Source organism: Parasteatoda tepidariorum, chromosome 11, assembly GCF_982258835.1.
Source record: "Parasteatoda tepidariorum strain Cologne lab strain chromosome 11, Ptep-v5.0, whole genome shotgun sequence".
Classification (NCBI taxonomy): Eukaryota; Metazoa; Arthropoda; class Arachnida; order Araneae; family Theridiidae; genus Parasteatoda; species Parasteatoda tepidariorum.
In genome coordinates this window covers 75,551,584-75,579,563 of record NC_141765.1, presented here as the reverse complement: position 1 = coordinate 75,579,563, position 27,980 = coordinate 75,551,584, and the positions used below count along the sequence as shown (strand labels likewise).

At 30.7% G+C, this 27,980-nt stretch overlaps 2 protein-coding genes across 4 annotated transcripts in view; both read left to right on the top strand.

Annotated features, from left to right (window-relative positions):
- LOC107452997 (F-box/WD repeat-containing protein 1A) overlaps positions 1-27,980 on the top strand; it is a 103,740-nt gene that overhangs the window by 45,532 nt on the left and 30,228 nt on the right. For all 3 annotated transcript variants that reach the window (XR_006226361.3, XM_016069648.4, XM_087154998.1), the window contains exons 3-8: positions 257-443; positions 515-608; positions 7,132-7,302; positions 7,997-8,082; positions 8,173-8,278; positions 17,196-17,458. Coding sequence is in view for 2 of the 3 variants with exons in the window: in XM_016069648.4 (XP_015925134.1) it covers positions 257-443; positions 515-608; positions 7,132-7,302; positions 7,997-8,082; positions 8,173-8,278; positions 17,196-17,458 (907 nt within the window). In the remaining variant the exon portion in view is untranslated. The remainder of the gene's footprint in view (positions 1-256; positions 444-514; positions 609-7,131; positions 7,303-7,996; positions 8,083-8,172; positions 8,279-17,195; positions 17,459-27,980) is intronic.
- LOC147801834 (uncharacterized) lies at positions 20,292-23,483 on the top strand. The gene has a single exon (XM_087154999.1). The coding sequence runs from the start codon at positions 20,423-20,425 to the stop codon at positions 21,278-21,280; it is 858 nt and encodes a 285-aa protein (XP_087011125.1). The 5' UTR covers positions 20,292-20,422; the 3' UTR covers positions 21,281-23,483.

Sequence of the window (27,980 nt, the reverse complement as noted above, 5' to 3'; positions counted from 1 at the left end):
TTATAGTTACTTTCAAAATGAATTTTCTTTGGGTTGAAGAAAAATGAAAATAAGTTTAGGTCTCTCTATATTGAAAATATGGTTTATTTCAGATATTTTAGTGAAGCTGAAATAGAAATAGTTATAAGGACTTTATTTATCATAACAATGAAAAAGCTGTAGAAATCATGTATATGTTTCTTGCTTTAAGTTGAGATTTTTGTTGTTGTTGTTGTCTTTTACATATATAATTAGAATGAGGACTCTTTATTTTCAGAAAAAGGTCTAGATCATGTTGCAGAAAATATACTTTCCTATCTCGATGCTAAGTCATTATGTGCTGCTGAGCTTGTTTCTAAAGAATGGTACCGAGTGGTATCTGAAGGTATGCTTTGGAAGAAATTGATTGAGCGTAGAGTTCAAACAGATTCGTTATGGAAAGGTTTAGCTGAAAGACGTGAATGGTGAGTTTTAATTTTGTCAAATTAACGTTTGAATTTTTAGACAATAACTTATTTTCTAAAATCATTTTTAGGATAAAGTATTTATTCAAACCTGCTCCTGGTGAACTGCATCCTGATCAATTGTTTTATAGACGCTTATTTCCAAAAATAATTCAAGATATTGAGGTAATCATTATTAAATTTTTTATTGAATAGGGTCGCCACTCCACAGGGAAAATCTGGAAAATACAGGAATTTAAAAATCATCTAAAATGCTGGGAATTTTGAACTTTTCTTTACAAACTGGGAAATTTATTTCTTATTTTTGAATTTAAAAAATGCTGACCTCTCAAATCATAATGTAGCATATGTAAAGATGATAGTGACCTATATTATATTTTTTATTTATTATAGCATTGTTTTTTTTTATGTTGATTTGATTTCCCAACAACTAAATCTAGCATCGCACAAGAGCACAGTACATGTGTGTGTCGTCTTAATATAGGAAAAACACAGGTAAATCCAAATTGTGAGTGGCAATCCTATTGAATGATCATTTTTTGCTGTATTCATTTTTTCACATGAAGTAGTTATAAAAGATTGTTTTCTAAAAAAGATGGATTGATTAGAAATATTTACTTTTTATTTGTATTCTCAATATTTGCCAAAAGCAATTAAATCCCAATTATATGAAAACATATTTTTTTTCCAAATTATATGTCGTAAAGTCAACCCATATAATATTTTATCTTATATTTTCTAAATTTTAATTAGCTCAAAATAATTCTACTATGATCCTTTTTTTTTCTTCGTATGCATTTAACCGGCAGTTTTTAAATACACTGCTTGAAAATTGATAAGGAACAACTGATTTATGCAATACCGTCTTCACGCATGAGCACACCCAGGCAGTGCCCTTGATAATCTTATTTTTTTTAAATTGTATTAAAAAAACTAAGAGCAAACAACAATGTCTTTGTTTTTAAAAATAAATGTACTCTATTGTTTAAAGTGTGAATTTTTTTCAGCTAATAATGATTGATTATCTTGCAAAAACTAATAATTTGAATAGTTTATCACAACATTCCAATGAAAACTTTAGGTACTTAGGCAATAAAAGATGTTTTAATAACTATTTAGTTTGACAAAATAATTCATACCTTTTAACTTTTTTTGATTTGTTATACCTTTTAGCTTTTTTTGATTTGTTATACCTTTATGTTTATTTAATTTAATTATTTTAATCAACTTCCATAGTTTCGAAAATAATTTTATTATTTGAAGATTGCAACTAGTTAGCATATAATTTTTTTAAAATTATGCATAGTATAAAACTGCTTTATACAAGTTTTTGAGCTAATCGTAATGTGTTTAAATTTGTTAAAATTATTGTATGGTTTAAAAATGATTTATTTTATGTATGTGAAGTTTTTTAGTTCGTTTTTAAACATTGTGATGTTATAGGGGTCTAAAACATTTTTGTGCCCGGTGGCCCTGCATGCTATTAACACCATGGATTTATGCAAAGTAGCATTCTTGACAGCCAACCAATAGCAGTAAAATCAAGTGTAGAGGAGCATACCTGCCAAAACTCCTGTTTTTTAACGAAGACTCCTATATTTCACAACTATCTCCTGTTTACCTGTTTGTTCTCAAATTTTTCCGTATTTGTTAAAGAAATTAAAACAAAACAAAAAAAATTGGTGATAACATATCCGCCGATGGCAAAAATACTTCTGCTATTGCCAGTACTGCAGTATGTTCAGTGTTAATTATTTAAGTTGAGCTAAGGTGGCTCAGGAGATAGAGCGTTCACCTTCCACTGAGGTGAACCCAGGTTCGAATACCAGCAATGAATGGCTGATACGAATTCCGCATCCGGCTTGCACTGACCCCAGTGCTGGTGTGAAATATCCTCAGTGGTAGACGGATCACAGGTTAGAGTCCCCTAGTTGCCAGGCTAACCATGGGAGGTTTACAAGGTTTTCCTCTCCGTGTAACTCAAATGCCGGTTATTTCCATAAAAAAGTTTTCCACTATAGCAAATTTCTCCCAATACTTAATCCAGGAGTTTCCTTGTCTTCTGGGTTGGGCTCAAAATCTCAAGGCTACGGAGTTGAACAGCAGTAGTCATAAACCCAAAATTGGGTTGGTTAGTAAAATCTCTGTTATTTTATTTCTCCAATGTTGGCAAGTATGGAGGAGTACCCGTTATCTGTATAAAAGGCAGTGCACACAATCTCTTCCTTCATTCGAAAATTTATAATGTTAGGTATTTGACCAAAATAGCACCATAAGTTTCTGAACTTATTTCTGTGAAATCCAGTGTGGTGTTGCAATAGTTAAGTGTGAAATGTTAGCAAGATATTGTTTGAGTTCTTATGATCGTGTGGTCGAGCAGTTAGACTACAAGGATCAGGTCAAAATGTCACCACCATTGCCGCAGTAAAAGGAGCGTCATCTCGCAATTAAAAGAGATTGCTGAAGTTGGAAACGAGTAACTATAGCCTCAAACTATAACCTCAAGAGTAACTATACGTATCCCCAGTAGCGAAAGGGAACAGTAATGTCACTCCTAGTCAGATATCATTCCTTGCAACAACTATAGTTTGTCTATGATAAGAACTTCCCCGTAGCGAATTCTGAGGCCGTCTGCTGCTATGGAAACAAGAATAGCACATTTCAGGGAGGGTAGCTTCTCTTCACTCTACGACTTTCACAATATACCGACGAAGATTCCCTTTCTTTTCCAAGCCAAGACCTGTCCTAAACAGTGACCCCTCACCCCTACTTGAAATAGTTATATTCTTTATCATAGTCACCACCACAGGTCCTAACTAATTGCTAGGGCCGTTCTTACTTTAGACAAACTATGCCGGTATACACACTTTTGCTAGAATCATCTCACTGCGATAAAATCAAGTTGATTTGCATGTATGGAAACCTGTTCGGTGCATCCCGGTCTCGTTGAGAAAGATTTCATTGGTTAAAGGAAGGTATTGATTAGGGTAACCAGCAGTGGTGCAGAGTGTTCGCTGACAATCTACTGATGACAAGTGATTGTGGCTACCAGATAGTGTGGAGAGAGAGGGGAACATATTGTTCATAACAAGAAGTTCACGAAAGTAATTGGTATGGCCTAGGCATGCATAGAATGGCTGACATCAAGTACCAAACACCATCTCACATCTTTGAACGAGGTCAGTGGTATTCCAGAGAGATTATTTTTGATCATTTTTTTCCTTTTTAGGGTTGGAGTTAGTTTAGACTTTCTGTTTATGGATTAAAAGCACAGCCACGCAGGTGCACTGAGGTATTAGACACACTAGAAAGTAAAGATATTGACTGTATACAATGCCCTGCATACTCTTCACATCTAAATCCTATAGAGTATGTCTAGGATGCCCTTGGCAGACATATTTCACAAAGAACACGCTCTTGCTGAACTGTAGAAGAGCTGAAAAGTGCCTTGCTTGAGGAGTGGAACAAATAGGACAAGGTCACAAGGACTCTTGGATAGTTTAGTGAACAGTATGATGCAAACAGATGCAAACTACATTATTGTGCGAGGTATTTTTACTGAGGCACTCATTTCTGTTTAATTCTGGCAAGAAGACTCATTTTTCGTGGCTGTTTGGAAATCTTCCAGTGTGCATCTTTTTTATTTTTAATTTTATTACTTTTCAATATGTCAATATCTGAGCTATTTTGCATAATGATAAGTACACATTGTCTCTACTAAATATGTACAGTTGGGCTTCTGTTGCACGAGCTTCAATTTTGCGAATTTCTCTATTTTGTGAATTTTTCGTTGAACCAAGAACATTTTGGAAATTTATTTGTAAATTAACTTCGGAATAGCTAAGTGAATTTTCTATTTAGCGAATTTTTTTTGTTGAAATCTACTTTCCCAATTTCCCAAAATATTTGAGAAAATTATAAATTTGTTAACACATTCTATAGGGGAAATGACCTTGAATTGATTTTCGCATCCACTTAACTTTAAGAGAAAGCAGTAAAATTTCTTTCCCTTTTTGCTTGCATTTCATACAGGAAATTCAACACCTCTTGAAAAGGGGGAAAGGGTCAAATTCCTTGAGTAGGAAATGAGCAGGGAAGATAGAGGGAATGGGTCTTCAAAGTGTGTGGTCCCTGGTCCTTTATTGACATGTCCCATGACTTATGGTCTCTTTATCCCCACCCCTACCCCCACTGTTCACTTCCCTTCTAGAAAAACTTTCAACATTCCCCTTTTTCACTTAGTAGAGCCCCATTCCTTGAAGTCGCCTGCTGTTTTTAGATTGCTGATCAGAGTGCTGTTTGTTGATGTTCTTGCGACTGTAAAATGTCGAAGTGAAAGTGCCTGACCATTGAAGAGAAAGGTTTAATTCTTCTAGAGGTGGACAAAGGTGTGGAAAAAAAAGATGTTGCTTCAAAATTTGGTATTCCTTCAAACATCTTATCAACGATGATAAGAAACCGTGATAAAATTGTAAACAATGATTTACCGAATCCTTGTTCGAAACGATTAAAAACATGTGTCTATGAAGATGTGAATGAGGCAGTTTTGAAGTTGATACACACAATGCGAGATAGAAAACATTCCGATCTCTGGACATTTAATAACTGAGAAAGCTATTCAATTTGCAAAGGCATTAAGACATGATGAATTTCAAGGAAGTAGTAGATGGCTTGATACGTTTAAGAAAAAACAGGGAATTATGGCAAAAGTTATATCTGGTGAAAGTAATGACGTCAATGATAAAGATTGTGAAAGTTGGATTACAGAGACTCTTAATAAAATTTTAAACGACTATAAGCCAGAAAACATTTTTAATACTGATGAGACGGGTTTATTTCAGAATTGTACGAAAAACTCTCTCTACACCTGGAAATAAGCAATCTATGCCAAAGCATAAATATTTGCAAGAAAGCATAATAGAAATTTCTAAAGCAGGGAACTATGATGTTACAGATCGTACCATTCGTAAAAATTTTGCTAAAGCTGAACTCTTTGTCTACTAAGAATTTGGAAAGTGTAGAGGAGGATGATGATATTCTTTTATTCTTTTAGAAGAACTTTAAAAAAAATGAGGGTACAGCTAAGAGATAACCACGAAATTAATGATGTACGAATTAATGATGTACGAATTAATGATTTTCCTTCTCTTGATTCTGAAGCTGAAACCACCGGAACATTAAATGAATCTGATATTTTGGACGGTGTAAAAAATAAAAACAATGCAGCCAAAAATTGTGTGGAAGACGAAGAAGATGAAGACGGAAATGATGAAGAAATTAGCAGACCTTTATATGATAAAATGTTAAAATCATTTGAAACAATTCGACATGGGTTGCAGTTTGAGGAGAATATGCCTGAAGGAGTTTTTGGTGCATTACAAAAATGCGAGACCTCTATTATGAGAAAAAACACTTTTTGAAATAAAAACCTCGGGCAAAATTAATGGACTTTATCAGTAGCAATTAAAATTAAGAATGCATGTGATAATCTATGTTTAAAATTACTTTTATAATAAATGCAGCAATAATTTTAATGTATAAAAATTTAGCTTTTTATTCAGTGGATAATGTTTTGCTCTATTTTTATTTTCTTTGCAGATTTCTTTTATAGTTAAATTTTATAAAATAAATAATGGATAATAATTTACAAGATAAAGGTGTATCAATTGCAGTTTTAATTATTTCTAGTGTTTATGAATTTAAAACCTGTTTTGTGTTATGTAAGTATTTCAAAAGGTGATTTTCTATTTAATGAATTTTCCATATAAAGAACTTTTTTTCGGGATTTATCGACTTCATTAAATAGAGGTCCTACTGTACTTAGTTTCATTTCATCAATCAACTATTATTAATTATTCTGAAAACTATCTGTTCCTCAGCGCAATTGTCAAGTACTGTAGAATATCCGTTAGCAATTTTTGTTCTGTTTTCCGAGAAGTAAAATATTTATTTAAACAGGTTGTAAGTTTTGCACTACATTTAGTTGTTATATTAATGGATTCTAATATTTTTGTTTGTAAAGAAACCACAGCAGAGTCTCAATTATTCGATTTTTTGCTTTAACCGAGCTATCAAATGTTTCAAGGATTTTTTTTGTTCTAGTTTATTTTTAAACTACCACCGAAAAAATTCTGAATTTTATCTTCCAAACACTAAGGTAAACGAAATCCAACAATTTAATCCAATGAAATCATCCTTAATATCGTCAATAATGAAAATGAATCTAGCGAAGATGGTGAGGACAACGATAATGAAAATCAACATATAAAAGTCTCTCATACAGATGGACTAAAAGCTATCAAAAGTGTTGTTGAATATATTGAACAACAGAAAGAGGCAACACCAGCCTCTTTGTTATTCCTAAAAAAATGTTGAAACATTGCTACAAAAGAGCACCAAAGTAATGTAAAACAAAAAATGATTAAGGAGTTTAAGTAAAAACTCTTTAATTTTCGTCAAGTATACTCTTTAAGTGTTAAGTAAGCTTTTTAATTATAATATGAATTGTAAGTGGTGTGCTCGTATAAATTTTTTATTTGTTAAATATATTTTATACCTACTCTTTTTTTCTTCCTTTTTTATACTCTTCGGTTATCCGAGTTAATCATGGTTCACATTAACTGGAATAATCGGGATTCTAATGCAGAATTGCAGACTTTATTTAATTTCTAATGCATAAATTTTTCAGAGCATAGAAACTAACTGGAGATGTGGAAGGCATAATTTACAAAGGATAAACTGCCGTAGTGAAAATAGTAAAGGTGTCTACTGCTTACAATATGATGATCAGAAAATTGTCAGTGGTCTTCGTGATAATACTATAAAAGTTTGGGATCGTAGTACTTTACAATGTGTTCAAGTTAGTATATTTCTAAATACTATGTAACATATATTTTCTGCTATTAGGAAATTTTTTTTTAATGATTTTAAAAACATGCGGAGTAAATGAGGAACATAGTGTTCTCTAGTCTACAGTTATCTACATCGTCTCTAAGTCTATGCTGTATTTATCTGTAGCAGTTTTAAAAAGTACTTAAAGGTGCTTAAAATTGTATCTTTCATGCATAAAACATTAATAACTTCTCAACCTTTAGTTCTATAGACATAGCTTGTTTTCATTTATTCATGGGTAATAATATCAATTCAAAACAATACCTTATTTTTATAATTCGGAATATTTTAGTTTCATCCCTCAAATAAGAGCCATTTTGCCATCAATAAAAAAATAAGTATACATTTTTATTAGTCACATAACAAACTAGCCTAAATACCTCTCGCTTTAGCCGGTAGTGATGAGTAATGTTTCTTTCTTTCTTAATATTAAATGTACAAAGATAAGGTTGCAAAAATCAAAATTTTCAATTTATAAAAACATGGAGCCTGGTGGAATTTTTTTCACAATTTTTCTGGAAATCAACATCCAAAAGTTTATCTTAATCACCATTGATTTCTAGTCACTTTTTTGGTTGTAAGCCTTTATAATTTTTCTTCATTTGCATTCTTTTATTGCCCATGTTAAAAACTCATTAACTAGTTTTACATTTGTTTTGTAGGTATTAACTGGACATACTGGCTCTGTTTTATGCCTCCAATATGATGAACAAGTCATTATTAGTGGTTCTAGTGATTCTACTGTTAGGTACAAATTAAGAAATTGTATTATTTAGTGTACTTTTTTTAACATTAATAATGAGTTTTATACATTTAATGTTTGTTGAAATTACTTTAGAGTTTGGGATGTGTCATCTGGTCAAATATTAAACACTTTGATTCATCACTGTGAAGCTGTACTTCATCTCCGTTTCAATAATGGGCTAATGGTGACATGTTCCAAGGTAAGTTATCCTTAAGAATAACTCATAGTTTTCTAACTTTCTGCCTCTTAAACTTAGTTTTACTCTCCGTTTTCTAAGTGCTTTGAGCATTAGTCCTGGTTATTTTCGAACTTTCAGATGCAGGAATTCACAAAAACCAGTTTCTCTTGAATTATTACCTGTGAAAGTACTACTAACTTAGTACAATTTAAATTTAAGTTTAATTTTATGTCAGAGCTCAATGCTTGAATGGTTAATATAACTTTTGATGTTTAACAATTACAGTTGATTCCTGTAGAAATTACAAACTTCTCCAAATTATTCACATTTTCAAACAAAGTAACTGAAAAATTTTATTGTGCCGATAAATATTTCTTTAATATTTCCAAATTGGCGTGTGAAGCTGTAGGTGCAGAAAAGTTTTCTTCTATATATTCTTAGTCATCACTGCTGTCGGGAAGTGATTTTCTTAGTTTTCTTAAATGATACGAACAATGTCATAGTCTGCCAATGCTTCACATGTGCATTTTTGTCTGCAGTAACATGAATGGGTTGGGGTATAGTCTTTACTGGGTGGTCCCTTTCAAGTGATTCTTCTCATGTTCCTTTAATATTTGAAACTTTTTATTTTGAAGATGCAAAAATATTCTTAGATCATTTTATACTTGTAAAGAAAGGAAAAATGTTTTGATCCTGAAAAAAAAAATGATAATTGTTGCTTATTTTCACCTTCATTAAATTGGATTACGAATTTCGTAAAATTGGTATTTTTAATCCATTGTTTCTATGGAGATTTTAAAAATATTTGTTTCATTGAAATTTTTGCTAAAACAGGATTTGACTGTAGTTCTAAACTTCTTAATATCTTTTCCATCACAGAGACACAGGTAATGTATTGGCTATAAACCATTGACAAGTTTATCATCAAACTAATCAAAATTCTTTAGCTTTACTGCTTTTAAAAATTAACAGTGTAGTATTTTAGGTTTTAATTTATTATACCTCAATAATAAACAAAATATAGAAAAAATTTACTTCTTAACTTCATAAAAATAAGCTCAGACAATGTCATCGTCATTAATACAAAATTTTGGTTATGATTACATTATGCTTTACTTCAAATGGGTTGTCAGGCAAATAGGGTTAGATTTTTGATGACAAAAACTGGTTTTTGATATGGCAGTAGGACTGTGTGATGTTAAGATTTTAGCATTGTGATGTATCGTCACTCTAACATGATATTTCGGTGCATTGCAATGTTTCATTACACTAATATTTTGCATTTAGTATTATGTAATTTCGAATTCTTGCACTTTTTGATTGAAAAATTGAGGTAATTATATTAAGTAAATATGAAAATAAATTTTAAAAAAGTGTGAATAACTTGTGCAGGAGATGTGGACAAAATTTCAATCCAAAGGCTTCCTTTTCCACCATCTGATATCAAACCAAAAAATCTCTTGATCATTTTATAATGGCTAATATAATCAAGAAAAAAGTTCCTTAGCAGAAACTAATAATTTTTTTCATGATCATGTAAAGTCTTTGAAAATTATTTTGCATTTTGTTGATGTATATAGTGCTGAAAAATATTTTTTGAGTGCTTAAAATGTACTTAAAAGGTGCTTATTTTTTGTTGAAAGATTTGGCTACGCACCCTGATTTATCTAATTATTTTAGTATATCAAATATAAATTATTAAGAGTTGTTATACTTATCCTTAAGTTTTGATTTGTGATGAAACAAAGAAAAAATTTTTTATACTTACTAAATATTGAAAATAAGTTTTAAAATATAGTGTTTATTTTGTTATTGATATCCATTCAACATCTATATTTTTTTTACCATACATCTGTATATAATCTTGAAATATTAATCCAACATTTTTGAGAAAAATATTATTAAAGAATTATTAAAAATAATTTTGTATATTAAATTATTTTCGTATAAACAAACTTAATAATTATAAGCAAAAACTTTTGATTTGGTTCGAGATGTGTCAAAATATGCACACAAAAAAATAATAAATAAATAATATCAAGAGGGCTAAACTTTCTTCTGGTCACCTGACTAAACTATTTTTTTCCAGATTGTGGTTGCCCCTTATATTTTGATAAATCTAATTCCATCAAAAATAAAGTATGTTTGTTTGCAAAGTGTGCATTTTTATCTTATTTTGTTTAATTATTTTTATTAAACAAATGCCAGCCATTGACTATTATGTCATTAGGCTTTTAGCTCTCCAGTACTTCTTAACAATACAGTCAAGTGCAGAGCACATGTTCAAATGCGGAGCAGTCATGTCTTGTCCGGAGTTACATAAAAGACAGTCTGATGAAGTAGCCAGCTTGAGGCGAAATAAATGAGAACGTAGACAATCATGTCCGGTCAAAAGTCTAAACATGGCTGTTGCAGTAAATCCGGATTGGAACACTGTGAGTTACACAGAGCACATTCCAGGACTTATCTGTAGCAGCGTGAGATGCCAAACAATGAAATGATTGTTTGAAGATTCTTTTTATTTCAAGTTTAGCGGAATGGAAGGACAGATCTCTACAGGATCTCTGAAGAATATAAGTTCCTTTTTTGGCCAAAAAGTCAACTATTTTGTTTCCTCAAAGACCGCAGTGTGATGGGACCCATTGAAATGCAACACTTCCCTCAATCCTCTTAAGGAGTTCTCTACTGCTCAAAACAAGGGAACTACTATTTTCGGTGTTGCCTGAAGGGCAGAAGTAGAATCTGAAAAAATCCTAGCTTTCTCAGGACAGGCAAGACGAACAGTAAGTTGTTGGAGAGCAACATAGATGGCTTTGAGCTCTCCGTCAAAGTGAGTTCAGGGCCCTATTACCAACTCACCGAAATTTATTTCGCTCGGAAACTACCTTTCATCGGATTGCCAATTTCGTAAAACCCACTTTTCAATAACATGAGCATATCAAAATCGCCATTCCGTACGATTCCGGTGAAATTGAAGTTTGTAGGCGGGACTAACTTTGACCAATTAGAAAATTACTATAATTCTAATTTATTAATCTGGCAACGATATGTTGGTTTTCTCTTCTTCTATGCAAGCTAAAATCGCATTAACTTAGAACAGAAAGCTTAGCAGACTTTTTCTAAATAAATGATCTAAAAATAAGCTTTTAATTAATTGAAGATAATGCAGCATTCTACAAACATTTGTATTAGTTATTTACCTATTCTAGTATTTATAATTAATCATATAATGTGTGTAGAAGCCATCAGAATTCAATATATATATTAATTTACATTCGTGTTGAAATTAGGAAAAATACTGTAATATTTTTCACAACAAAATCAAAAAGTTCAAAGAATAATTATTCTAATCTTTGAAACCAATTTACTGTATATTACTGTACTGTATCACAAGAATTTGATTTTACCTTTCAAGGACAGGAAATTTTATGCATTCTTCAAACATCAACTCATTAAAAGCAATGGTGACACTTCTTATTGAGTTACTCACACTTGCTTGAGTCATGCTTGCACATGTATCGAAGGCAATGTTTTTCTGTTAACATCCGGTTGCATGAAATCTTAAAGCACATAAGATCTAAAACAGATTATAAAAATGAGCACACATGTAAAATCACATCTTTAAAATCAATATCACTTAAAACAGCTTCTAAAATATATTTTAAAGGAACTGTAGAGACATAAAATTTAAATAATTTATTTGAACGTGTTTTGAAAAATTATAAGTTTTAGTTTTGAATTCGTTTTGGCAACTGAGTTAGATATATAAAAAATGTTGTGTTCTAAAGTGTTAAAGAAATAAAATATGTTATTTTTTTGATAAAATTATTTGTAGTATCGTAAATTGGCGTTCATTTAATTTAGTTGACACAAAGACCCAACAAATTGGTGACCCTTATTTTTGAGATGACTACAGAAAACAGTGAAAAAATCGAAGCAACGATCGTCATGGACGCCGAAGCTAATAAAGTAAGCATTACAATTCCACCTTTTTGGCGAAAGAAACCCGACATTTGGTTTTACCAAGTAGAAGCACAGTTTCAAATAAATAAGATCACAGCTAAAGAAACCAAATTCAATTATTTGATATACCAGCTGGAACCAAAGTATGTAGAAAATATTTGGGACATTATTAAAGACACTAAACCTAACATATATACCTTGGCAAAAGAAAGACTTTTGAATATGTTTAAGGAAAGCGAAAACAAGAGAATTGAGCGCTTAGTTACTGGATTAGAACTTGGAGATTACAGGCCAAGCCAACTTTTGCAAAAAATGAAAAATTTAGGAGCAGACGATTTTTCAGAAAAAGTGTTAAAATCTTTATGGCTTGATAAAATGCCGGATTTTATAAGAAATATTCTGCTTGTAAGTGGAGAAAGTTTAGATAAACTGTCTACGATGGCGGATAAAATTCACGAAATGAGAACTGGGGAAGAAATATTTACTGTTTCGCCAAATGTTAACTATGATGCTTTAATTGCATAAATAGCAGCATTAGAACAGAAAATTGAATGCAATAAATGCACTGCAAATAAATGACCGTAGTAGATCCAAATTTAGAAATAATTACCGAAATACATCTCGATGTTGCAGTCATTCAATAAAAGCATTCAATAGGAAAGGTAAATATTGTTACTATCATTTTAAATTTGGTAATCGGTGCCGACCTGAGAAATTTTATTCACCATGTGCTTAGCAAAAAAAGTCGGAGAACTCTATGATGCAACAGGATTAGCGGCTACAACTGTTGCTGATGTTAATGAAAGCTGCAAGTTTAGATTATTTGTTAAGGATAAAAATTCAGGATTAAGATTTTTAGTTGATTCAGGAGCTGATGTTAGTCTAATACTTGCAACTCATCGAAATAAAACATTATAAGATTTTAAACTTGGCGCAGCAAATGGAACGGAAATTCTTACTTTCGGAATTAAAATTTTAAATTTAAATTTAGGACTTAGAAGAGAATTTAAATTTCCTTTTATCTTTGCTAAAATTGATAAACCTATAATAGAAGCTGACTTTTTGAATAAATTTAAACTTTTAATAGATATTCACAATAAACAAATTATTGATGGGATAACTAATTTGGCTGTTCGACACCACTTAACGACAGTATCCGTGGATGAGGTTATCAGTACTTTGGATAAAAATTCTAAATATGCTAATTTGTTACATCAATACCCAAATTTAACTAAGCCTTATTTGACAGCATCTAAATGTGAACATGATACTGAACATTTTATTACAACTAAAGGACAACCCACTTATTCTAAAGCTAGACAACTGGATTCAAAACGATTAGAAATAGCAAAGCAGGAATTCCAGTATATGTTAGAAAATGATATCGTTCGACCATCTAAATCTCAGTGGTCTAGCCCTCTACACATGGTACCGAAGAAAGATGGTTCTTTTCGACCATATGGAGACTACCAACGCTTGAACGCCCAAACAACACCAGATCGTTATCCTATACCTCGGCTAGAAGATTTCAACCACATTTGAAAGGGTACTGAAATATTTTCTAAAATGGATTTACATAAAGCATAGTTTCAAATTCTAATTAATGAAGCTGATAAGCAAAAAACTGCAATAATTACTCCCTTCGGTTTATATGAATTTAATGTAATGAGTTTTAGCTTGCGTAACGCTCCATCTACATTTCAAAGATTTATTAATGAAGTATTCAGAGGACTAAACTTTGTTTTCCCGTATTTGGATGATGTTTTAATTGCGTCAACTACGGACGAAGAACACGAAACACACCTGAAATTAGTTTTTGACAGATTACAAAAGTATAGATTGAGACTAAATATTTCTAAATCTGTTTTTGGAGTTAAGGAACTAGAATTTTTAGGTTTTCTAATAACAAACGAAGGATCAAAACCCCTTCCTGAAAAAGTTAAAGCTATTAGCAATATTAAACTGCCTGAAACTGTTCATCAGCTACGAACCTTCCTTGGAATGGTTAATTTCTACCGTCGTTTCTTGAAAAACGCTGCTAGTACTCAAGCCATTTTACATGAATACTTGAAAGGAACAAAGAAAAAAGACAATCGGAAAATAACTTGGAATAAGGAAGCTATTGAGCAGCTTGAAAAATGTAAAAATGATTTGGCAAATGTTGCTGTTCTGTCTCATCCAAATTCTGAATTACCACTTTCATTGAGCACACATGCTTCAAATAATGCACTGGGGGCTGTTTTACAATAACTTGAAAATGGTAATTGGAAGCAGATTGGATTTTTTTCCAAGAAGCTTAATGACGCACAACAAAATTACAGTACTTACGATCGAGAACTTCTCGGAATCTATTTATCTATTAAATATTTCAAACATATGCTTGAGGGCAGAAAATTCACTGTGTATATTTATTATTTACATTGAAGCTGAATTACCTGGATAGAAATAAATATGGCAGAAAATATTGCAAAATTAAAAAAGCGTACCGCTGTACGAACAGCACTGACAAAATTGATTATTAAAATTGAAGAATCGATTAATGACAAAACAGAATTACTGGAACAATTTAAAGCTTTTTTAGCACATTTGAATGAAAAGGAAAGCAAGTTGAATTTTTTGAATGATGAAATTGTAGATCTTTTGTCTGAAGATGCAATTTCTGAAGATATTGAAACTTCTGAAGAAATCCAAGAAAAAATTTATATCTTTATATTTGATTTGATTTCACCGATGAATTATTTTGAACTATTGAAACAAAACCACTGAACCTACCTTTATATTGATATGAACACGGAACACCTGGTGTTTTCATGAGCTAGCGCAACTAAGATCAGAACTTTCCGCATTTAGTGCTGTCAACATTTTCAGCTTGGTGAGTCTTTATTGGATGTTTTTTACTAGTGTAATTTAGCATAAGGTGGCAGGGAGAAAGCAACTTTCATTTCAAGATAAACTTAACGCTATTAAAGATATTGATGATGGAATGAAGCAGATTGATGCAGCTAGAAAATACGGATTATCTCAATCTACAGTTGCAACGTTTCTAAAGAAAAGAAAACAGATCGAAGATACTGCAAGTTCAGATTTAATTAATCCAAAGCGTAAACGACTAAAAGTCGCAACTTATGATAACATTGATGCTGCCATCTTAAAATGGTTTCAAGAGATGAGAGCAACAAATATCCTGATAAATGGGCCCTTGTTATGCGCACAAGCTCGTAAATTCGCAGTAATGCTAGGGAACAAAACTTTTAAAGTTAGTAATGGCGTTTTCGGGATCGTCATGGAATAACTTTCCAGGAAGTTCACGGAGAGAAAAAATCTGCTCCGATTAACGAAGCAAATGAATGGAAGCAAGAGAAGATGACAGATATTCTTCAAAAGTATAAACCAGAGAATGTTTATAGCGCATATGAAGCTGGGCTGTTTTTTCAACTCCTACCCGATCGAATATTGGCATTTAAGGGTGAAAAATGTTATGGCGGTAATAAAGCAAAGCAAAGATTGACTGTTCTTCTGTGTGCCAATAGCACAGGGACACACTAAATTCAACCTCTTGTTATCGGCAAATCATTGAAGCCGAGGTGCTTCAAGAATGTGAAAAGTCTTCCCGTGGAATATAAAGCCAATAAAAAAGCTTGGATGACTTCTAAGTTTTTTTCTGAATGGTTGTTAGATAAAGTATGGTTGTTAGAATGTTAGTTAGATAAAGAAATGAAAAAGAGGAAGAAAAAAATTGCTTTATTAACTGATAACTGCACCGCTCACACCTTAATTCCAAAACTACACAATGTCAAAATTGTTTATTTCCCGGCCAACTGCACTTCGATTTTGCAGCCACTCGATATGGACATAATTAAGTGTTTCAAAGGATACTACAGGAAGCGTTTGGTTGAATCGATACTTGTCAACATCGAAAATAAAGTAGAAGACCCTTTTAAAACTGTGAATGTTAAGGACGCATGTGATATTATTGCTGGTAGTTGGTGGGAAGTAACAGAAAAAACCATTCAAAATTTTTGGTAAAAGGCCGGTTTATATGTCTTAGAAGATAAAACTGTTTCTAATTGTGAAGAAAATTCCATAGACAGTGATCTTTCAGATGATCAAGAATTTGTTTTGAATCTTCAAAAATCTTTATCCCAAGTAGAGAAAAAAATGGGCAAAACATATGGTGTTAACGTGGAGGACTATTTAACTGTGGATGACAGTTTCACAATTTTCGCAGGAGTTAAGTGTTAAAGAGATTCTCTCTGAAATTACAGATGAAATGGAAAATAATGATGAGGAAGAAGATGGTGATGATGATCCATGCGAATCACAGTCCATATTGTCTCCATATGAAACTCTTCAATCCGTAAAATCTCTAAAGACATTTTTCTCAAGTCTTCCATTCACAAATGAAAATCATTTTTGGGCATTGGACTCAATGCATACTTTGTTGGTTGACTTAACAGTCAAAAAAATGAATAAACAAACAAAAATATCAGATTTTTTTCAATATAAATGTTTTTTTAAGGTAAGTTTACAATCTTATTTTCTGTATTAATATCCATTGTTTCTAATGCTTAACCGTAATAAACACTTTGCAAATTAATTTTTTCTATAATATATAAATATATTTATAGTTAATGAATATATAACATTAAATTTCAAAAAATCTTATTGCGTCCCAGAATTATGTGGGCCCTCGATATAACAATATATCCCTCTACAACAATATTCTTATTTGGTCTGCAAAATATTGTTGTAGCGAGATTTTACTGTGTGTGTGTGTATATATATATATATATATATATATATATATTTATATAATATTATATACAATACTTTAATTTAAACTTTACTCGTAATAAAAAAAGTATAATATTTTTTACTATACCAATTCTATATTTTGGTGGCACAGTGGTTGAGAATGACTGTTATAATAAAATGAACTTCTGTTTAAAAATTAATTATCTGTTTGAATTTTTAGGATAGATCTATTGCTGTCTGGGATATGGTTTCTGCATCAGAAATAAACTTAAGAAGGGTTTTAGTGGGACATCGTGCTGCAGTAAATGTTGTTGATTTTGATGAAAAGTACATTGTTTCTGCATCTGGAGATCGAACTATTAAAGTATGGAATACTTCTTCTTGCGAATTTGTTCGAACTTTAAATGGCCATAAACGAGGTATAGCATGTTTGCAGTATCGTGATAGACTAGTTGTCAGTGGGAGTTCTGATAACACAATTAGGTTGGTTTTTCTTCGTATTGTTAAACTCTTTAGAATAATATGAAATATTTGCAATTAAAAATGATTATTGTAATTAATCATCATTAATTAATTGTTAAATCTCATTATTAATAATTAAAATCTGTTGTTACAGTATCTGGCCAAAAGTATCCGGGTAAAAAGTGGTCTGAGGGTGTTTCTCATGGTTTAGCCTGTTTGTCCTTGTGGTTGGAAACATGAATTCTGATATATATGTGGCTGTACTCTATGGTAATATCTCTTCCATCCGCACATTGAGGTCTGCACAGAGGTGGTTTGACAAAACGGCCTTCTCTGAGCCTCATATAACACCTTTGGGCCAAATTAGAGCACAGATTACGTAGCCTGACTAAGGCAGGTGCATATTGGGCAGTTGCCCTGGGCCCCCACATCATGCCAGCCGAGATTGTCACAGAATGTCATTGAATTGGTATGTCAACAAAACAAATACGAAAACGAAGTTTCTAAAGCAATAAATTTATTTTTAAACCATATTAAATTGGTAGACTAACTGTCACAAACAGAGTGACGAACGAAGGAAGGAATACAAACAATAATGCTTCAACAGAAGCTTAAATACTCTTTAAACAGACAACGGATGACGTCATGATCCACGTGAGGATGACCAACAGCAAATGAAAAGAAACTGGATTATCCACGCAGACCATGACGTTACCCACGTAAGTTGAATGCATGAGATCGTCATCTTAAACGACTGACGACGATCGAACCTTATACCCTCTCGAACCCTCTCATGCTTTCAACTTTTACAAAAATACACATACAGTTTATCAAAAACTTTAATAAACTAAAAAACAATGTTACAGAAATATTAAATTTCTTTTAACCAACACTTATGTTGTTTCTTTCCAAAAATCGTCCAAAAGATTAAACCTTCACAAATACTTTTGAACAAAATTTCTCAACTCCAACTTAGTTAAAGGCTTTGTAAAAATATCCGCTAAGTTAAACTTACTCCTAACATGTTTAACAGTATAAAGTTTATCATAAATTAAATTTCTTACAAAATGATATCTTACTTCGATAAGCTTCGTTCGACTATTTTCAATATGTGAATGGAAGAAATCAATAGCAGATTGATCGTTTCTAAATATAATACAATCACTTAAATTTATGTCTTTTAAATTTAGTTCTCTCTATTATACACTTAATCCACATTACCTCTTCGGCAGCGCTAGTTAAAGTAACATACTCTGATTCCATTGTAGATAGACTCACACATTTTTGTTTGAAAGTTTTCGAGAATATCAGAGTTTTATCCAAAAACAATATTTTACCATCTACTGATTCTGTCATCCCTATTAGCAGTGAAATCTGAGTAACAGTAACAATTAATATTTAATTCCTGAATATTTGACAATTTTAGGAAATAATTTTTAGTATTTTAAACATAACCTAATAATCTTAATAAAGTATTACAGCGTCTTAAACCTGGGTTTTCTTGAAATTGTGATAATGTATGTATCGCATAGCAAATATCCGAATAGCTATATAAGACAAACAACCCAAAATGTTACGAAACGGCAATTTTATAATTTCATCCACTTCGCCTTTAGAAGATGGACAATCAGCTTTTGATAATAAGTTACCCTTAAAAATCAGCACCGATGATAAAGGAAATTTAAAGCTGGAAAACATTTTACAGACCTTTTGGATGTAACTCTTTTGAAGTATTAACATCTCACCATCCAAACTAAGGCTAACATAAAAGAAAAAAAGCACAAGAAAGATTTAAGAGCGTTAAAGAGCACAAAAATATTTATAGAATACAGACAGCTGTTTCGGATGCTCAAAGGGCAACCCTCATCAGTGCAACAGAAAGAAATGAGAGAAAACAGGGTAAATATAGAGAAAGGTGAAGTCACAAGAGGGTTTAAAGCAACGGCCAATAGGAGGGAAGGGTGAAAGGATGACGACGAATGGGAAGCAAGGAACAAAAAGGTGGGGGGGGGGGTAGTTAGATTTAATCATAAATTTCCAAACAGGAGAAAGATAAGGAATGCTGGATAGGTCGTTGACCAACAGTTTAGAATTTTTGAAAATGTGATAAGACTCTTAAAGATCTAAATTAAAAATTGAAGAACAATTTTGAATGACTTTAGAAGAAAAATTAAAATTATGATTAGAGTCCCAACAGTTGGGCAATAGATGAGCGTTGAAATTCTTGTATTTTTGACATAAGCTTCATGTTTCTTGACACGGCACTTTAAGGCACCCTTAGTTTGGCCAATATATGAAAAGCTGCATTGGCAATTAATTTGGTATATACTCTAGCTATTTTGACTGTCAATGGGCTGTTTAAGATTAGAACATTTTATCTTATTAATGGGACTGAAAATAATATTAAAATCAAACTTCTTTAGGATATTAGCAACTTGCCGACTTATTTTAGGAAAATAGGGTAAAATGACTAAATTGTTAGATAATTCTTTGGAAGGTTTATCGGTAGGCAATTGTTTAGTTAAATTTTTATAAATATTATCAATAATGTTATGAGAATAACCTCTGTCATGAGCAATGGCTTTGATGTAATTTAATTCTGCATCAAGAAATTCAATATTAGAACAAATATTAACAGCACGGTCATGAGTGCAAATCTTCCGTCCCCAGGACGGATTTCCGCTTTTCGAAAATGTCTGCGGACAGAAGTAAGACGGAAACAAGACTGACTCGAAGACCGAAATCGGAATATTTTTTTCTGTCCTTAAAAATACTTTTTAGGTCTACGTTATTGGTCTACTTTCTTATGTCCTGTTGTTATTTTATCAAAAGACAGATGAATAAATATTTTTTGTACAGTATTTAAACTTGATGTATTATGGTAAAGCTTTCTTAGATAGTTTGCATATGTCGAGGGGGTATTGTGTATGTTAGGTATTTCAGTCAAAAAAATTTCAGTCTTGACCTTCTTTCCAACTTGCACCCATGAACACGGTAGACAAAAGACCGAAAAGAGGCAAGTTTTTGGTTGGGAGGACCTCACCCGTTGTTAACCTCACTCGCGTTTGTTTACAACAAAATACGTTCGCGTTTGACAACAAATTTTACCGTATGACCAATGGTCTTGCCATGGGAAATCCTTTGAGCCCTACACTTAGTGACATCTATATGCGTTATTTTGAAAGTAAACTATTCAAAATCTTAACTTTCCCCTTTTATAAAAGATATGTTGATGACAGTTTTGCTTTGTTAGACGAAAATAATTGTAATTTAGACCAAATTCTTAATGTTATGAACAGCATTGATTCTTGCATTCAGTTTACCTTTGAATTAGAGACTGATCAAAAACTTCCTTTCTTAGATGTTCTTGTGACTCGGAATGATAATTCATTCCATACCACTGTCTTTCGCAAACCTTTTGCTGTGTCTCCTCCCCCTCATTACAAATCCTCCCACCCTCCCAACCAAAAACTTGACTCTTTTCGGTCTTTTGTCTACCATGCTGTTAATATTTGTTCTAATATTGAATTTCTTGATGCAGAATTAAATTACATCAAAACCATTGCTCATGACAGAAGTTATTCTCCTAACATTATTGATAGTATTTATAAAAACTTAACTAAACAATCGCCTACCGATAATCCTTCCAAAGAATTATCTAAAAATTTAGTCATTTTACCCTATTTTCCTAAAACAAGTTGGCAAGTTGCTAATATCCTAAAGCAGTTTGATTTTAATATTATTTTCAATCCCATTAATCCCAGCAAAAACAAATGTATAGGTCCAGCTCCACAAAACTGCTGGTTGCCAGCAGCTAAATCGACGGGTCTGTGCCGGCTCTAAGTCACTTTCAACTGTACTAAAGTGAATGGCTGGCCTTCTGTCGAGCCAACAATTCTGGCCTACCGTTGGCCAGTAATATTTAGCCCGGCATTTATTGTCTAAAATGCGCAAGGTGAGTGATTGCCCGACATTTTCCAGTAGAGGGTAATCAATGAATCAATAATTGAGGGCCAGCAATTTATAAACACCCAGCAGCATCCCTTTAGTCTATTGAGACTTACGAGAGGTCATTGACCTAGTTACAGGGGTAATTAATACCCACAAATCTTATTATTTTTATTGAATTCAATTAGCTAAATAAATATCTAGCTATCTAATGCATTTTTTGAATAAATTATTAATATATGAACTAAGAAAATATTTTTAGGTAATTTTTTCATTTAAATTGTTTTTTGTAAAGAAAAATATTTTTTACACAGTTCAAGCCCTTAGTCCTGAAGATTTGCAATGCACAATCTATGTTTCCACTTATTAATACATTTTTAAACTAGGTAAACATATGTAAACATATATAATAATTTTTTTCTCTACCTACAGTGCTATTCTACTTAAAAGCAGAATAATAAAACTGCTGTTCAGAATTACAAAAACTCTGTATCTCACAAGTAATTTTTCAAGTTTTAACTTGTAGTCAATATATATATGTTTTAAAATAAAAGCTGTGTTCTTAAGGAATCTAGAGATACTCTGTAATGAATTGAATGTACCCTGAAATTAGTGGAATACATAATCAACCTTGTCTCCTGCAAACATTTTATTATACAAAGATATAAATACAAAGACATATCCATAAACAATACAAATATTACACAAATTTCTATTTATATTTCATATTTAATATTAAAAATAAGAAAAACAACAGAGAAATAAATATCTTTGTCTACATAGAATCACTTGGAATAGCATAGAAGAGTTCTGAAAAACTTTTAATAAAACTGCAACAAAAAATGCTTGACATTTTTCGAAATCCTGAAAGTGAGGATATTAAAATAAAAATTATGCAAATCATATATTTTAAACAACATAAGTAGTTTTATGAAAATGAGCTTTTAAAACTAAAATTTCTATCGAAAAGTTTTCGCTTTTATCATTTCATTGATAAATTTTGACTTATCAAAATACACATTGTAACACCATACAAACATACACTTGCCTTATAATATAGAAAGATTTTGAACATAAAATTCCTTTTTGAATGAAATTATTGAATATTGACTCACGAACCCATTAAGATTGACACCTAGTACATGAAAATCTGACTGTTAAATGAAAAGTTATTCAGGGTGTTATTTGCACACACCTTTTCTCAGAAAATATTTAATTTTCAAAAACATACCGTTTTTTTCTTTCTTTATTAATTAATCTTATGGTGCTCAATTTTATTGCCTTTAATATTTAAAACAATTATTATAATCTAATGTAAATTATTGTTTCAAGGAAAGGTATGGAAGAAAAATTACTTTTAAATATATATTACTTACATGCACGAATTTATCAATTGTATTTCTTTTTCGCTTTACTTTTTTGATTAAATTTTTAATTGTATGCCTTTGACAAAAAAAATTTCAAAATTTACAACATTTTTCATATTAAAATAGGCATTAAAACAATAATATGTAATGAATTGAAACCAGTTCAGTAATAAGAGGAAAAAGGTTGCTCAAATTTTGCTAGTTAAAAAGGCAGATAATTTTCCAATTCTGTAATAACTTTATAATTCAATAAATTTTTAAATTTCTTTAATGGCGATGCTTTGTGAAATTAATGTTTTCCTTACATAAAAAACACAAGAACTAGATAAGAATAACGACAGATTTGACCAATGTCACGATTTCCGTAATACATAAGTATTAATAACTATAATAAATATTCCGTTATATAAATATTAATAACATTGCTTACATCTCTGATGAAATTTCTCTTATTTAATCCTTTTAATTTATTTAGTTCCTTTTTTTAGCTAAAAATATTTGTTAAATACTCCATTACTACGCGTAGGCCTAAAAAAGGACATGGTGCTTCCTCACAGAAAAGGGAATACACTGAGTTTTTAAGGGGCTCTTAATTAACAACGTAAATATTTAACAAAATGTGTACTATTATGTAATAGCTGAATTTGATTCTTAACGACTGTAAAATTACCGTCCTATACCTACTATTTTACATGTATATTTCAAAAAGGAGTTCTCACCCATTATCAAAATGAGAAAAATTTGTAGCTTACGCAAAAAAAAAAACACATGCTAATAGAAAATCATTGTGCACACTTTAAAAAATTTTTAAACTTGAGGGCTTTTTCTATAATTTAAACTAAATATTATGAAAAAATTAATATTTAAAAGTAAATTTTTAAAAAAAAAATATTCATTTCAAAATTTTTTTTAAAATCTATTAATAAACTTATTGATACCAAAAAAATTTTTTAAATTTAACCAGGTGAGAGAAATCCGAACAAAGAAAATATTTGTAATGATACCAGAATCAAACCTACTAACACGAATAATTTTAAAAGTGTGTAATTATCATTTACATATTTAATTTTTTAAAAGGAATATTATCAGACAGTGTCATCAAAGGGCAGTGAGGACGGTTGGCCCTTCTCAGTGAGTTACACTGCATACTACAAGTATTTTCATTTGAGACAGAAAAATTAGTTCTCGTTTTCTGTAGATTAGTATAGCAGGTGTTGCACATTAACCACTTTCAATATATACTTTTCGAGTTCTAGTAAAAAAACTTTGTAATAGGATACACTCGTTAATGGTCACAAACGAAAAGAAACAAAACTTATTTAAATCTAATGAAAAATTCTGAGGAAAACTGGACTGAAAACATTTGAACCTGTTTGATTGCCAGAGGACAGGAAAGATATAAAAGAATCTTTAAAAACTTCAACATGTCAATATGCAATTAAACTGGTTCTGATGTTTTTCATCTCGTTTAACTCATAAGAAAATCGTGAGATTTCTAATGTGTTTACATTTTATACTTCTGTTTAAGAATTGATGAATAAGTGAAATGTAGGTGTTATTAACATTACTTCTTAGTTACCATAAATTAAATTTACTTACACATTTCATTAAGAATTTTTTAACTTTTACGGGGCATTTTACTTGCTTGAACTAAAACATTTTTCTTATCGCAAAAAATTGTTCTACCAAATAATGTCTTAGAGAAGGCATTCAATATTATACAGGTTAGTTTCAAGATGCCTCAAATCAGTACTTTGTCGTTAATTTTTTCTCTTTAACCTACATGTTCTTAAGCTATGTTAACATGGTAGGTTTTTAAATATGATTGTGTCTTCACAATCAAAATCTTATTATACTTAATAAAATTTTAAAAAAATATTTTATATGCATTAAAATAAAATTTATAAATATAACACTTTTTTTTCATTGAATAGGGGAGAGAACTATTAAAATGAAAATTAATAACTATTAATAAAATATAAAACTACATACAGTGACCTGTCACTTCTGCGCCACCTCTTTTATGTGCCTTTTGCATATATACAAGGTTTTCCTTGTATATACCAGGTCCTTGATCATTATATAAGAAAATAATGATAATTATAATTCTTTATGCATCATTCAGAAAATAAATATTTCAATTCAGCACAATTTTTTTAATAGACAAAAATTTTGATTTTATTTTTTGTTTAAAGAGAAAAAAGTAGTCACATTTTTTAGAAAAAGTTCTCAGATTAAAAATTAAAGTAAATATACAATCTCCGTTACAGATAAAGGGAAATAAGTTACTGGATCTAGAAATATAATTCATTTTTCTTCACCTTTATTGTTTCTAGGAAGAAATTTTTTTCTATGAATTTGAATAAGGTATCTTATCTATCACTCCACCCATATTGAAACCACCATATATATACCACCCATATGCTTTAAAAATTTATCAATTTCTCTCCCACCACCAATTAAAACATTTGTTTTTGGTAAAGGAATGTTACGCTATAGGGATTACCATTATTCAGTTTCAGCGAAAACAGAGATGACAAAAACGTTCCTCGAAATCATAAAAAAGAATTAGAAGGTTTAGCCACTATTCATGACTATTTGTAGTTTTATCCAGCTATTGAAACTTTTTTTCTATCTAGCTTTTCTTATTTGTATGAACTTACTGTTTTTAAAATCTTATGGACTTTTTCTCTTGGTCCCACAGACTGAAGCATAATGAGAATTCATTGTATTTTATAAATGAATTTGCTGAATATATTAAAATGTCACTAATCCTCCTTTAAAATCATATTTCAAATAATAATAATTTAAATAATATTTCACAAAATATTAAATTATTTATGCACATCAAAGATTCTGCAGATGATAAAAAAATAACTTAATTGGTAAATCAATTTAACTATTAATAAATTTAAAAATTCATATGTATCAGTGGAATTGGTAGGAAACAGTTGCTTTTCTTAATTTAATTGATTTAAAATAGAACAGTTTCACATGAAAGCTGTTTTTAAAATTTAATTTATTTTGAAGAAAACTCTTCCAATTGATTATAAGAAAATTTTTGTCTTTTTTATATGGTTCGCCATCTATTACAATAATTTAAAATATCTGCGTTTAAACCCTCACTGTGCTGCGGTCAGACTGATATGCAAACAATAACTATTTTGCACAATCCAAAGCAGATTATGTAAATAAAATAGGAAAATTATCAATAACAAAAGCTGCTAGATTTTTTCGTTAAGCTGTGTTTCAGACTACTTGCAAAATTACATTTAAATTTAGTGTTCAAGGCAATCCAATATAAAAGCATATTATGTGTAATAAACTAATAATTATATCAGTCTAGCACTTTTATACGAAACTCAATATAAGGATTTGATATTTAGTTCAACAAAAAAAATTCCTTTTAGTGATAAAAGGACTGAAATTAGCTTTCAGTGATTTGTTTGAAAGCAATCATAACTTGTTTGTCAATAGAATAAGAGTTGAATTTGGAGCACTTCAGCAACTTGAAAAGTGAAGTTGATAAGCACAGAGCTACAGTAGAGATTTTAGTACTTTAACTAGTTGGAAATTAGTAGAAATTTCAATTGCAAGTTACCATTGTTACAAACATAAAAGCGAGTTAATTCAATTAATAAAAAAACATAAATAACTTAACACATTAAGTAATAAAACTTACAGAAATTCATGGTGGACTGGCACAGTTTTACCAACATTTAAAGACTAAAAGGGAAAAAAAAGGTCTTATTTTTATGTAAATATTAACTTGAGATATACAGTAAAAATATTTTTCGGCTAACCTTTAGCAAAAATTTAAAAAGCATTACACAATAGACACCCAGAAATTAGAATAATATTTTTTAGAAATTAGAATGAGAAAAATAACTTGTAGGCTAGGAAATTTTATTAACAGAATTGTCAACAATAAAACAACAACATTTTCTAAGTTCGGCTCTAGGATCACAAAATATAAGGTTATCGTTGAAAATCTTCCAAAGAGTTAGTTGAAATTTATTTTTTATTTCCACTAAAAGATTCTCGGCAAAAAATTATAGTAAATTTAGCTTTTGCTGAATCTAAAGCTTTTCTTATTTACATGAACTTACTGTTTTTAAAATCTTATACACTTTTTCTCTTGGTCCCAAGGACTGGTGCATAAGTGAGAATTCACTGTACTTTATAAATGAATTCGCTTAATACATTAAAATGTCCCTAACCCTTCTTTAAAATCATAATTCAAATAATAATAATTAAGATACTACTTCTCAAAATAATATTAAATTATTTATGCACATCAATGATTCTGCAGATGATAAAAAAATAAGTTAATTGGTAAATCATTTTTTAATAAATTTAAAAATTTGTCTGTATCAGTGGAATTGGTTGTTAGCAGTTGCTTTTCTTAATTTAATTGATTCAAAGTAGAACAGTTTCACATAAAAGCTATTTTTAAATTTAATTTATTTTGAAGAAAACTCTTCCAATTGATTATAATCAAATCTGTGTCTTTGCTATATGGCTCGCCCCCTATTACAATCATTTCAAACCTGTGCTTGCCCTCACTGTGCTGCGATCAGATTAACAGGCAAACAGCAACTCTTTTGCTCAAGCCAAAGCAGATTATGTAAATAAAATAAGAAAATCATCAATATAAAAAAAGCTGCTAGATTTTTTCGTTAAGCTGTGCTTCAGACTACTCGTAAATTTACATTTAAATTAGTGTTAAATGCAATCTAATATTAAAGCATATTGTGTCTAATAAACTAATAATTCAGTAGTCTAGAACTTTTATACAAAACTCAATATAAGAATTTAATATTTAGTTTAACAGAAAAAAAAATTCCATTTAGTGATAAAGTGACTAAAATTAGCTTTCAGTGATTTGTTTAAAAGCAATCGTAACTTGTTTGTCAATAGAATAAGAGTTGAATTTGGAGCACTTCAGCTACTTGAAAAGTGAAGTTGATAAGCACAGAGCTACAGTGGAAATTCTAATACTTTACTCAGTTGGAAAATAGTAGAAATTTCAATAGCAAGTTACCATTGTTACAAACATGAAAGCTAGTTAATTCAATAAATAATAAACACGTTAAGGTAATTTTTTTTTCTCTCTTTAATAACGGCAGGCACTGAACTTTCATTCTTTGCCTTAGAAGATGCCAGAAGTGTTGCTCATTTATCGTTACCCAGTGGGCACCTGTGAACCAAAGTCACGGAGGCAAGCA

Excerpts from the sequence above, each read along its gene's own strand:
- LOC147801834 (XM_087154999.1), top strand. The coding sequence starts at position 20,423 with ATGAACACGGTAGACAAAAGACCGAAAAGAGGCAAGTTTTTGGTTGGG.